General features: G+C 36.6%; 2 protein-coding genes across 8 annotated transcripts in view; one reads left to right on the forward strand and one right to left on the reverse strand.

Annotated features, from left to right (window-relative positions):
- LOC135111566 (protein abrupt-like) overlaps positions 1-7,852 on the forward strand; it is an 11,393-nt gene extending 3,541 nt beyond the window's left edge. For 2 of the 4 annotated variants that reach the window (XM_064024999.1, XM_064024998.1), the window contains 4 exons: positions 613-721; positions 1,061-2,044; positions 2,558-2,743; positions 2,927-7,852. In XM_064024999.1, the coding sequence (XP_063881069.1) occupies positions 613-721; positions 1,061-2,044; positions 2,558-2,743; positions 2,927-3,238 (1,591 nt within the window). In that variant the 3' untranslated portion in view covers positions 3,239-7,852. The remainder of the gene's footprint in view (positions 1-612; positions 722-1,060; positions 2,045-2,557; positions 2,744-2,926) is intronic. The other 2 variants (XM_064025000.1, XM_064024996.1) reach the window with 1 other exon arrangement.
- On the reverse strand, positions 7,828-13,539 carry LOC135111567 (uncharacterized protein F21D5.5-like). 4 transcript variants are annotated; one of them, XM_064025002.1, is made up of 11 exons: positions 13,414-13,539; positions 12,529-12,659; positions 12,008-12,253; positions 11,707-11,875; positions 11,384-11,532; positions 10,975-11,137; positions 10,778-10,887; positions 10,283-10,426; positions 9,496-9,639; positions 9,121-9,182; positions 7,828-8,189 (listed from the first exon to the last, which is right to left on the reverse strand). In XM_064025002.1, exons 1-11 carry the CDS (start codon positions 13,481-13,483, stop codon positions 8,066-8,068), a joined length of 1,512 nt encoding a protein of 503 aa, XP_063881072.1. In that variant the 5' UTR covers positions 13,484-13,539; the 3' UTR covers positions 7,828-8,065. The 4 variants fall into 4 exon arrangements, with proteins under 4 accessions (XP_063881072.1, XP_063881071.1, XP_063881073.1 ...); XM_064025001.1 differs by lacking the exon at positions 13,414-13,539 and adding an exon at positions 13,194-13,381; XM_064025003.1 differs by lacking the exon at positions 13,414-13,539 and adding an exon at positions 13,056-13,196.
- Between the last annotated feature and the right edge of the window lie 458 nt (positions 13,540-13,997).

The following is a 13,997-nucleotide window of genomic DNA, read 5'->3' on the forward strand; positions in this document are numbered from 1 at the left end:
GTTTCAAGGTGGTACAATGTGGAACACTGGATGAGTGTACCATGACACTAGCACCTGTGAAATTGATTTCTTAATAATGAAATTGTTTTACATTTTATTTTCATAGACTGTATTATTTGGTGTTTGTACATAACATCTTTTTAGACTGTGAAAATAGATTGTGAACAGATTTTGTATGTCAGATCAAGACAAGTCCAGCCATTCATTGTCTCTGAAGGCACGTAGCACATCAGGTTTTGGGGAAAGCATTCTCCTCATTTCATCATGCTTCTCTTCTTTTCTTGGCTGTTTCATCTGTATTTACTTTTCTGTGTTTCCCCTTGTACTACAAATACAATCTTGTGCACTCGATAGACCTTTGTTTTTACCGAAGAAACCTAGAAATAATATATTTTCCTTTATTTTATTAATTCATAGGATCTTATGACCTGCCCATTTCAATATTTTTATGTGCCAATCTTCATCACCTGATGCTAGCTTGTGCGAATCCTATACTTTGTAGGTGTTTCTCAAGACTTAGACACAATCTAAAAACAAACTGCTGATAAATATTACAGGGCAGTGAAGTACAACAGTGTACAGAACTTCAGTTTCCCTTAAACAAGTACACAGTTGTTTTTCAGGTAGAAGAAATCCCACCATGGATGATGAATGCCTTTCTCTGACTTGGAATAATCATGGTGCTACGTACAGGCAGACACTCAGCACCCTAAGGAAAGAGGTAAGTCTTAATTTTGTTATACTCTTTCATCTGCATTATTTAACTGCAGTTACTGTGAGCTGCTTGCTTGCAGGATTTCAACTCATTTGGATGAGGCAGGATACTGACTTGACTTCTCTCGTCTATTATTCTTTTTTCGTCTTGTGTGTTACAGAGATTAACCAAGAGCTGGAAAATATTGAATAAAAACCTGCTTAAATAATAGTCCCTCCTAAAAATTGTGTAGTTGTCCCATTTAATTCTGGAGATCTTTTAATGCTTCATTCTTAAACCATTTTAAGCTGTAGGATGAGAAAAAAAAGTTGAAATATACTGTTTTATATAAATACTTTTTTCCAGAATACCCTGACGGACATTACTCTTGCTTGTGACGGCCAAAAGTTCTCTGCACACAAATTAGTCTTGGTGACTTGTAGTGACTACTTCAGAACTATCTTGGGGGACCTACCATGCCACCACCCCATAGTGTACATGAGGGGTGTCACTGCCCAGGAGATGCAAGCACTCATAGACTTCATGTACACAGGCCAGACAGACATACCCCAAAAGGAAGTGCCAACCCTGCTTTCAACTGCAGAAGCATTGCAGATTAAAGGCCTTGGTGTTTTTAATGGCAGTGAGAATCATGATAGTGGAAGCAAAACTCAAAGAGAACGTGGAAATGAAAATAAGAGAAAGAGATGTGATCTTTCTTCATCCATTAATGGTTTGAATGAAGAAAGTGGCAGAAGCAGTACTGCCAAAAGTTTATCAAGAGAAGACCAGTTTCTGGAGAATCTTTACAGCCATCACTATGCATTCCTCTCTTCTCCAAAACAAAGAAAACTGGACGAAAAAAACCCATCAAAAATTCCTGACTTCATCAGTGGTTCTCACACATCTGCACTGGAAAACTCACCCCATAAAGAGTCTTCTTCATCTGCGGGTGGTGGTGATTCCAGCCAAAATGTTTCCACTTCATTATCTCCAGGAATTCTCAACAACCTTCTGCATCACCGCAAGCCAGAATCATCCAGGTCTTCCCTACCCAGGCCACCCTCACCAATACCCCAGTCTCCACAAGACAGAATTACCAGTGAAACAGGCTCATCCCACACTTCAGATATTGCCAAAGAAAGTCTTATTGAAAAAGATTCCAGTCACAGTTCCTCCAGCCAGCCACCACAGCCCAACCCCAGGCTTGAGGCCAAGGCAGCCTCTCCTCGTGCACTGAATTATTCACTGGCTGGTCTTGGTGGAAGCAAAGACAGCCTTGGTCTAGGGTTGCACGGCCATCCCTCCGAGGAATCAAGTAGTGGTCATGGCGACACTCCTGAAAATCTGGTATGTTTTATTGATCTGCAATTAATTGGATATTTTGTTATGAATATATATTTTCTTACTATGAATCATGTGTTATGCACCATTGAGGAATATGAGTATTGAATTTATACATGCAATTGACCTTAAAATTAACAGATTTAAGAGTGATCCACTATTGCTGGTTGAACAATTACCAGTAGTGGGAATCTTATAACAACAAAAAATAGCAAAGATGAAGCACATTAACTGTGTTGAACTTAAGAATTGTGTACATCTTCCATATCTTTTCCTTTGCTGTGTTTGTGTTCCCTGGGTGTGCCATACTTTGTGCAAATCTGCCGTGCACACACCTCAGATCTTTTTATCCAGATCACCTTGCTTTTCAGTGCCCACACAGATAAATAATGGTGCTTCACAATAACTGGGTTTTGCCCATTAAATCCAAAATCTATTTACTCAAAAGTTTAGTGATTTAAAGTTCAACTGCATCATTAGGTTTTGAAATTATAGTGGTTATCATTGAATATTTTATAGATCAAAACAGAAATAAAGGAAGAAGCTCTTGACTTCAGCAGCTCAACAATGTCAGAGAATCACCACAGTGATTCCCCAAGCTCAGCCCTCAGTACAAATAACATTGGGGAGGAAACACGGATGTACTTGGATGCTTTTGCGCGAAGTGCAAACCTTTCTTGGCAGCAGAATACAGAGGAAACTGTGGTATGTGCATCACTGGTGTTATTTATTCTTGTCAGTGCTTACTAGGATAAACAGTAATGAACAGTGAAATTTGCAGCCACGCTTCTATATTGTACTAAGATTTTTCAGAATCCCTCAGGATACCAGTATTATTACAGAGTAAGATAATATTCCTTATGACATCTTGAATTTTTTTTGTGACAGGAATCATCTGCAGGTGATGGACGGCCATTTGTGTGTCCAATATGCAATAAATGCTTTGCCAAGGCTGCCATTCTGAAGCGTCACCATCTGGCACACTTCCGGCCGTACGTGTGTCACCTGTGCCCACGCTCCTTCACCAGGAGAGAGGTGTTGGCAGAGCACATGCTGGAGCACACGGGAGCTGACCTGCGGATGCCATGTCCTGTGTGTGGCATGACCATCAAACGTAAACGCAACTTACAGGCTCACATCAAAGTGAAGCATCCTGATTATTACCAGCAGAAAAGTTCAAAAAGAGAAGCAATGTGTTAATATGCATCTGGCAGTGCAATTATCCATTGTTCCGTGGCTTAATGCAAGTACTCCCTTTTGATCCAAGACTGTCTAGGAACATTAATGAAAAATTTCTTAAAATTGGTCTCTAGTCATGTAATGATTAGATACTGAACTGATGCTTCCGTAACTCAGGTTACTCAAGTGTGAGCTTTTGCATTCTACTTTCAGAATCTTCCAAAAGGTTATCCACAAAGTGAATATTTTTATAACAAAAATATACTTTGTAAACATAGTTTAAAATGAAAAATATTAGGTCCAATTGGAAAACATTACTTGTATATCAAACTTCCTTATATTTTTCATACATTTTTTTTATTAGAAACAGCTAAATTATTCTGAATTTTATTTCAGTAACAATAATTTTTTTACATTACTATATTGCAACATTCCTGTTGTTGCTTGGTTGTAACAAGCACATTTTACTCTAGTTAGAATTATTGTTGGTTGTATATTACATGTAGAAGCATGCAGTCTCTCTCTCTCTCTCTCTCTCTCTCTCTCTCTCTCTCTCTCTCTCTCTCTCTCTCTCTCTCTCTCTCTCTCTCTCTCTCTCTCTCTCTCTCTCTCTCTCTCTCTCTCTCTCTCTCTCTCTCTCTCTCTCTCCATCACAAATGAAAGAGTCATATATGATGACACCATTCTCATGGTCTTCCTTTTCTTTTCTTTTTTTCTCACAGACACTGAAGTGGTGCATTACATTGAAAAGTTATTTTACTAAAAATATATGGCTTCCAATCAATTAGCAGTCATGTAATATCTGTTAATTTTTCTGATGAATATTATGTGTTCCATGAACTATTTATTTATGAAACAGTATTACTCTTAAAAAAATTAATATTTATTTGTATATTTAATGCTAATTTTAGTGATGTGCATCACAGTGCATTATCTTTGTAGCATACCAAGTGGCAGCATCACTGTTGGAGGGACTTATTCACCAGCTGTTTGACTGTTCATCCGTCCAGAAGGTACAAACCCATCACATTATTCACTCACAAACTTGGTGTCATTACAAATTTTTATACTATACCTACATGCTTTATTCTGCATATATCCATGCAATTTATTTAAATATTCACTGAAACATAATTCTAGCAGACAATTATATTTATGAACTTCCACCCATGCGGTTAAAAATGAAAGTGGCACAGTCTTTTGTAGTAGATGTGGATTTGCTCTTAACCATAATTTTATTGTTTTTTTGTTCCTTAGACCATTCTTAAGGTTGGTTTACATGATGCTACTGGAATTTCTCATTGTTCATCTTGTTCCACCTGACAACTGTGTGGTGTGCATCATTCTTGTTGTAATCATAAATTGAGAATGAACTGAGTATTGAAAAGCAGAAAACAAATAGTACTTAGAATTGAGTTTTTACTTTTGTTGTATGAGAAATTGGCTGCATATGTCCAATGATCACACCGATTCTCCTGGGTTATAATTTGAATGATGGTTTAGTTTCATTGTAATGTTATTATGTGCTGTCCTGATTCCTAAGACAATGTGGTGACCCACTCCACTGCCAGCCTCAGTGGTGGAGTCCAGGTGCATGGTGGCTACTTCATCACTATCACCATGCAAAATACAGGCAGGCATCAGCATATTACAGGTTGTTAATCTCTTCTTTGGAGTTGTACAATCCAGGAACTACTAACATCAATCAGTTTTCAGTTGCTGAAATTAACCAAAATTTTTATGCCACAGTAATACAGAAGCAGTATAATAACTTCTGTAATCAAACTATTATATAATATTGAAATGATATTATCAGAATATTCAGTTATGTAATTTTTACATATGGTCTATATGAGTTTTGGTTTGTTTTGTGTGTGTGTGTGTGTGTGTGTGTGTGTGTGTGTGTGTGTGTGTGTGTGTGTTTGTGTGTGTTTTCCAGACTGAAAAAAAAAACAAAAAATGAAACACTTCCTGTATCAAGCATTCCAGATAAGAGACTCAACCTGTACATGTAACTTGGTGTGGAGACCCATTGAGCATTTCCACCCAACTATGTGTCTGTCTACTACCTTTCACAGAGCAAAGCAAATATTCCAGGACTGCCACAAGTAGGCCTGCTGGCTTCCTACAGCTTCCCTTCTGTTCTTATTGTGTTGGGCTGACTTGAGTTTCTTAGAGCAGAGATGTTCATATAAACTGGCCTTTGATATTGACATTTGGTACTTACTGTAGCAATTGCTACATGTGATGAAAGACAGAGCCATTTTCCTTCCTCGTACTAAAAGACCAACTCTAGGATAAGATGTAACTGAAACTGTTTTTAAGATAGATATGTTAAGATTATATTTTTATGATACATAAAATTGTTAGGGGTAATTTAATCATGGGTGATGATTTCACCAATTTGGCATTATTATTTTTGGGGTTCAGATGTCCAGTTTAAAAGTGTAAGATGCATAATATTGACAGCCTTTGTTTTGGGTATTTTTTCCTATTAACAGAGTTGTTTTGCATCATTTTATTTTGAACACATCTAAATAACATGGTGCATGTTTCTCATCAATATTTTCAGGGGGATTCTCTGGCATTTTCTTGAAACTATTATATCTATGAAAATTTTTGAATTATTTTTAATTCTACTTCAGAGTACAATAGCTCATGTAGCTGAGTGGCTATAGTGCACCCAAACCTTATTATTTGCAAGTCTTACACACTTGTAATAGTGTTACTTATTTTCTTATTTTGTTGATGCAGATGGTGGTGCCCATGACATGGATCTTTTGTGTGGAAACATGACACATTCCCTTCCAAAGTTTTCCTATGCTTCTCTTCTATGGTGTTTTGTGGAACAATTTTGATTTTTAGTCATTAGTGTCATCTCCTTTTTTCCTTTTCTTTAGTTTTACTTGAAAAGCATAAAACATTGTAAATTCTTAATTTTCAAACCATCCTTGGAATTCTTGTAATGTTACTAATAGTGAAAGAGCAATAAGATGAGGATCTGATAGTTTGTCATGATTTTGTTCTTGTTCACCTCAATGTAAGGTTTTTCATATGCACTTTTATTTATTTATTTATTTATTTATTTATTTATTTTTATTTATTTATTTATTTATTTATTTATTTATTTATTTTATTTTTTTTTTGTATTCAGTAACATGGTATCTGTAAACTTGTGTGCAAATATTCATAACCTCTTTTATTGGTCAAAGACTAAACTATCAAGACAAAATGAAACTATCTTATGGTTCTGCTTCTTTTCAGAAGCAACATTGTATGCTGGCTTTTCTTTCATCTTTTTCTTTTTAGTATCTCTGACATGCAAGAGATCTCTTCCCTATTTTCTCACTCTCTCTAAAAGAGCAAGAATTTGTTCACAGATGAAAGTTGGACCAATTTTTACTCCCCATACTCACTGCAGTCTTCCTGTCAGCCTTGCTAGAGAATAGATGGTGCTTTGCACTTCCTGTATGTATTGCAGTCTTTCTCTTTATCTTTGTTCTTCCTCAAGAATAGTATTACAGCCTTAGTGTGATAAATGAAAATTACTTACCAACCGATTTTGTAGTCTAGCACATTGCTTCCTTGTGTATTACTTACCAAGTGATTAATTGACTGACATTTTTTTTAGCAGTAGTCCTCCATCAGGGCCATGGGGACATTGCATATCCTTATGATGCTTCTTATTCTTTGAGCATGCCTGAGGTTTTCTTGGCTTAGCCAGGTACAGGTGAAAACATTTGTGGTTTGAGATAGTTGTTGATAATTTGTAAATCATGTTATTGCTTTCTGCTCAGTCATGCAGCATTATGCACCATCTGTTGTCTCCTTCTCTTATCTCTGACCTACCTTGTTTGTTGTGATATTGTGACAGTATACCAGTGGCTCCAGAATGATGACCAAAACTTACATTGTGTATACTTTGTCTCTTTCATATTCATGACTGGTGATGCAAACGCCTTTCCTTGGATATAATCAGGTCTTCCTGTATCTTTCCATTCATGGTAGTGTGTTATCAGAAACTATTTTAATGTTTTATCTCAGTAATGTTAGTCAGAAATATCTGCTGCTTTCAATATTTCTGGAACAGCCAAGAAACAACCTAAACTTGCACACATCTGTTGAAATAGTTTTTCCTCTGTTTGCAATGCCTGTAATGTGATACTACAGATTCAAAGGTTTGGGTGTCAGATACCTCTTGAGTTGTTTGTATTTTTGAGTGTAATGTTTGCATTTTTGCTCAACCACTTTTATTTATAAAATGATGTGGGTAATTGTTTGTTGTAGGAGCTGAGGTGAACAGGGTATTAGTAGCCTCTCTGGTTCCTGAGTGTAGATGGCAGGTGGTTGCCCTTGAGTGTGTGATCTCATAAGTTCATTTGTTAATGTTAGAAGACCTAGTGGTGCATTACCAAGTAATGATCTGTCCAGACTTTGGAAAGAACATTCCGACTGTTTACTGCATCATTAGGTGATCTTAGGAGTTGTATGTATTGCTCAATAATGGCATAGATTAAAAAAACTATTTTCATATTTGTAACTTATTAAATAGCTTCAGATTTGTAAAAAAAAAAATGTATATTATAAAAAGTAAATAAAAATACACAAAATGCTGCTGTGGTAGCAAAAATTAAAGTGACTTTATTTACTTGGCCTCAGATAATACATTTTTATATAAGCTAACAAAAATACTGCATTCCAATTTTCATTCACAGAACAATATATCCTTACTGTGGCCTCATAATACATTTTTATATAAGCTAACAAAAATACTGCATTCCAATTTTCATTCAGAACAATATATCCTTACTGTGGCTATAATGAAATTTCATCTGGTCTAGCCACAGGTTATTTTTCCAGTAGGAACATTCTGTACAACTTCTCTTCACTTTTGTTCTTGAAATGAGGGATGAAGTTCACCTTCACAATATCATGAAATCCTTCTTTCAGAGTTGGTTCCACATACTTTGACCTGGGGGGGGGGAATATAATATATATATATATATATATATATATATATATATATATATATATATATATATATATATATATATATATATAAAGCTATTTAGATGACATATCAGTACCTGAAGTAGTACATTTCTATTACATATCACTCTGCTTAAGTGAAAAATTTTCAATATCTTCATATTCTGAAATTCAGAATGACAACCTTTCTCCATGCTCACAGTAGATTTTTTATTTAATGAAAACCATTCAGTGCTCAAGGTTCACTAGCGGGTCACCACTGTACTATAAAAGCTGTGCCTTTCACTCAGAAATGTGTGACCATGATAACCAGAAAGTAGTCCCAGCAAATACCTTTTTGATTTACATAATCTTATTTGACCTCACAGTTTTACAGAAAGAAATTCAGTTCTGCAACAGTGCCAGTCATCAGGTTCCCAACTCTGGCATTTTTGTAATTAATACTTCCACAGCGCTGCCTCATGTTGCCTGCATCTTTAAATTTCTGTCTCAAACACACAGGAGCTAAATTTTACCTCAGGAACCTTTACTCTGTGGAATAATACATATAAACAAAAAGAATTTAACTTCATATTGTTTTGTTAATTCATTTTGTCATTTTCATTTAAGTTTGGATCTTTGTTGAATGCTTATTTCCAATCTGATGAATTCAAAATTCATTTCTACACAAAATCCAGTAACTAATGAAAAAACAAAAATATATAAAACTCCAACATCTTTTTGTAAGAAGCAAAGATAGCCCCTGGGATATGTTCACTCTCATCCACCAGAACACATTCCTTTCAACCTTTCAACAGTTACTAGCCTGTAGAACTCAGTGCAAAAAGTATATCAAATGATGATGAAGGGAAATGAAACTAGGATGGCAGCTTTAGAAGTAAGAGCCTTTCCTATGAGAAGCAATATAAACTTACTTGTACATATTGAAGACCATGTCACTAACTTTTGAATGGTCTTCCCCACTGAATTCCCGAAACTGGAAGAGAGAAATTGCCATAATAATACTGTGTATTCAAATGTAATGCTCACTGTACTAACTGCTATCTGTCTGAAATGTTTAGACTGAACATTTAAAGTGTAAAAACTTTCTTCTTAGGAGTAAAGAAATTACATATTGTTACAGTGAATATTATAAGATAAACAAAAAGCTAAGTTTTAAAATTCCAGGAAAGTAATGTTATACAAGCAAAGAAATCTGAAGCTGTGACTTGTGCTTCATAAAAAAAAAGTTTACATATCTACCATAATAAAAGAGACTTAAGCAACCCTACCCAGGTGATGAAACTGACCTTGTTGTTGTGTCGAGAATGATCCTTGGACGTGGCAAAGATGAAACACCTCACTGGAACACCGCATTTCTTGGCAGCTTCTATGTAGCGCTTGCGGGAATCAAGGTCGGGGTTGGTGTTGTCTATCACCACATGCTTACCGTCCTGCCACACAAATGTCTCATTATCTTCACTAAGGTTCAAGCACCTACATAACTAACCTAACATCACTGTTTCACCTCAGTACTTATCACACTGAAACACTCTTTAGTCCAAAACAGACATTACACAGGTGTTCTGTGCTGTCTTTGCCAAATTTTCTCCTCAAGGATGCAAACTTCATACAGGAGTCCTTCTCTGTCCTTAGACTGAGTATAGATCTCATACATACATTTACACTCACACAGCCTTACTGAAGTGGTTGGAGTTTGAGGCTTTTTTTGCCTTATCAATTCCTTTCCTTTAACTGACTATCTTTGTTGGCAATTTTGCACTCCAGTCTAATGTTGCATCTCTTACTGTTTTCTACATTTGCTTGCAAGGATATTGCTGTTCTGAACTTGTAAAGAACATGCCTCTCCCCCCTCCCCCAGCTTCACTGTACAAGACTACTTTCTCTCTCATGTTGCTTATCTCTCCAATGCAAGAATTAATCAGTGCCCAACTTCACTGTTCTATCCTCTCTCACTGGCAAACTCTGGAACTTTTCCTGTTTCAGTTTCTGCCTATTTCTATGACTTGAACTGCTTCAAAAAAGAAATACCTGAACATCTCTGAAATTAAATGAAAAAGCATTATGAGAATTTACCTTCAGGGACTTCTCCATCAGGGATATACACTTTTGCCATGAGCCAATTGTGTCCCTGTTAGCTGAAACGTAGCCAAGAGGTACCAAGTGTGTGGAGCAGAAGAAACTCTTCCCTGATCCAGGAAACCCAACCAATATAATTACCTGAAAAGAAGCACCATCATCTCTATACCACCATCCCTCCATAAATAAAACATGTGCAAGGTCTAAACACTGGCACTTCAAACACTTAAGCATGCATGTCACTGGTCAAGTCATAAGTAAACATGTAGTTTCTCAAGCTTTTGGTTTCTTTGTCACTACCTGCACTTACACAACCCATCTAAGAGTTTCTCACTGTATACATACTTAAAGCCTTAACTACCTGAAGCTTCTAAACTTTTTATTTTACATTTTTATCTCGTTATCTAAGTGCACCTATATTACTGTGATCATGACTACCATTCACTTTCATCTTAGAAGAACAAGAGCACATCAGTAATATTTGCCACTAACCTCTAACTTGTGTCCAGGAACTTTGGTTGTTAAAGGATCATAAAGAGGGAGTGAGGCGTCTACTTCCCGAGGGTCAAAGTCAGGCATGTTGAAGGCTTGAGTTTTTACATCTGAAACAGTTAAGTTATAAGAGATGGTATCATCTCTTACAAGAAAGTAAAAATTTGCTCTGTGTTAAAAGAGATGTTAACACTCACCCAAGAAATGTTCCTCTGGTGTGTAAAATTTTAATCCAACATTGAGGGCAAAGAGCCGGTCTGAGAAGGAAAAATCCTTCTTCTTTTTCCCCTCAGCTGGCCTGCCAGCAGCATCCCCAACATAGATGCTTTTGTCAAGGTCTACCTCAACTCCTCCATTGGCCTGCAACATGACACAGCCATTCATTACCAATGAGATATAAAAAATAAAATAAAACAGAATAAATAAATAAATAAATAAATAAATAAATAAATAATAAATACATAAATAAATAAACAAACAAATAATAGCAATGATAATAATAATAATAATAATAATAATAATAATAATAATAATAATAATAATAATAATAATAATAAGCAGCATACAAAAGCATGATGATTAAAAAATTCACTTAGCTTGAGTTACCTCATTCTGAAAAAAATTCCACATTCCAATGGCAGGTTTCCTGTATTCACCTTTCCCAGTTGATACAAAAACTTGGATGGGAACTCCAAGCTTCTGAATGATAGACTCTATCTTCTTCTGAATCCCTTCCACTGTGTGCTTTCCAGTACCTGCAGATAGTACACAAGTTATTAATAAGTAACTGAGTCTCTTTACTCCATCCCCTCATTGGACATCTCATATTTCATCCACATTACAATGGTTTTTGCATCACTCAAAAAGAAATACACCCACTGTTCCAATGCATGACTGTACACCATAAAAAATGAAACCATTCAGCTTACCAATGCCAGCCTGATTTGTGAATATAACAATTTTATAGCCAGAGTCATGGAGTTTCTTGAGTTTGCCAGGAACTTCACTATACAAAATCTTCCAATCGTCATAACTTGTAGCGAAGACCTTGCCCGACTGGGTGGCAATCAAGGTTCCATCCATATCATAACCTGCAATCTACATATATAGGAAAGATTGATACAATGAAAAACATAGTGCAAATGAGTATGGTATATTACTTAATTTCTGATCATGACTGTACTGTGGATCTGAATATTCTCACAGTTCAAGGACAACTAAATTACTCACCTTCTCACTACTACTCATATTTTTCTGATATACTAACAAGTCCCCATTAGTAGACTTTTCCCAGCCACCAGTTGCACTTGTCTCTCCTGCCTTTGCTTTCTTTGGGTTGGAGAAGTAATCATCAATGCTCCTTTTCTTCTGTCCTCGTGGCATGGTTGTGTCTTCCTCAGTGGTGCTATTCGCTGTACTGCTGATGCTTGGGGCTGGATCAAACTCTACCCTGTGCTTGTACTCTCTCGAAACTACCTGTTGGAGCAATAATGTTACTATCATTCATACTTCCAGTTCATTTTGCAAAAGATCAACAGCTCTGTATGGAAATAAATTCACGGAATTATTTAGTCATATCTGATAGCATTAAACTCTGCAATCTATGTGATACTCAGGAGATAAATAAATAAATAAATAAATTCAATAATTTTTCTTACCTCCATGAAGAAAAGAATGCCTCACAAAACAATACCTAAGCACAAAAACTGTTCACATATATTTCTTGCACCAGCCAGCAAATCATAACTTACTTCAATAATGTCGTTGTGTTTTAGCTGAGCTGATGACCCGTAACAAACGTGCTGACCATTCACTGTGCAGCTGTTGGGCCCAAGCTGTCGTGCAGTGACAGTACAAGATGTGTAATCAGCTAACAGCTCCACTGCAACAATGTATGCCAGGTTAGGTTTGGTAAAGTTTGGTTAGACTAGAAATTTCCCATTTTTTTTAAATATGGCATCTCATTCTTTGACATTTTTTATGAATGTCCAAATTTGGCTTCCTCCACCCTACTGCCCCTTTTTCCCACCAGATCCCAACATTGTAAGGGGAAGGAGCCTCCCTCCAACACTCAAAAAAAAAAAAAAAAAAAAGAAAGAAATACAACTATGAATTTTCTTAGTAATTCTCAGCATACCTATATGGCCGAGATGCTGAAAATCCTGTTGATCAACTATTTGCCGTCCAATTGACGAATACTCTCAATGACAACCCTTCCAAACCTTCGCTCACTTGAGTACACAGAGACTACTAAAGCTCTGAGAACCCTGCTACTCACCTGCTCAATGCCAATCAAGGAATGCCTCCACAGACAAGGCTCAACACATCTAAACCTGCGCTGCTTGCCTCACAATGGTGCAATGCATTGAATACGCCTCCCTTTCTCCCCCCACCTCCTACTTATCTTGTGACTCACCCTGGGACTTGGAACACCGTTTGGATTTTATTTTGGTTTCCTTGGAGCGACCGATCACGCGAGGCTGGTTGTGTGGAAGGAGTATTGGCGGGTGAAGTTTGGCAAGGCATGATAGCCAACATCGGGTTGCCATGACTGTGTTTACTATAGGTACCTTTAAAGCATGTGTTTAGTGAATGAGCGAGCCGAGTACCGCCCCAGTGTTGCCAAATTCACTTACCTGATAGTGGAGATATGAAATCTCTTGCTGTCTCCCCATTGTTGTTATGTCCCAGCGTTCCATTGCTCATAATCCTTTATATTTGTCATACATAGATTTAGACATGGTTATTGAGAGAGAGAGAGAGAGAGAGAGAGAGAGAGAGAGAGAGAGAGAGGGAGAGCACAGAATCACGTATGTAAAAATAAATAACCATTGCATGGTTCAAATTAAACTCTTCAAACCGTACACAGCTTAAATATAAAGAAATAATGAAACACAAAATATGATAAGTGAATATTTAGCTTCAACATGAACAAAAACACAATAAAACTCTAACTAAAAAGCACACACACACACACACACACACACACACACACACACACACACACACACACACACACACACACACACACACGCAAATTATTAAATAAATAAACAAATAAATAAATAAATAAATAAATAAACATGTTCTCAGGTACACTCGAGGTGGGGGATTCTGGCGGCAAAATCTGGCAACACTGTTCTGAGCGGCGCATTGTTGGCTTTTGACTTGTTCTGAGTGCTCTGTCTTTCAAAATCGAATTTCACTGTTATTCTCGGAG

This window comes from Scylla paramamosain, chromosome 22 (assembly GCF_035594125.1).
Source record: "Scylla paramamosain isolate STU-SP2022 chromosome 22, ASM3559412v1, whole genome shotgun sequence".
NCBI classification, from domain to species: Eukaryota; Metazoa; Arthropoda; class Malacostraca; order Decapoda; family Portunidae; genus Scylla; species Scylla paramamosain.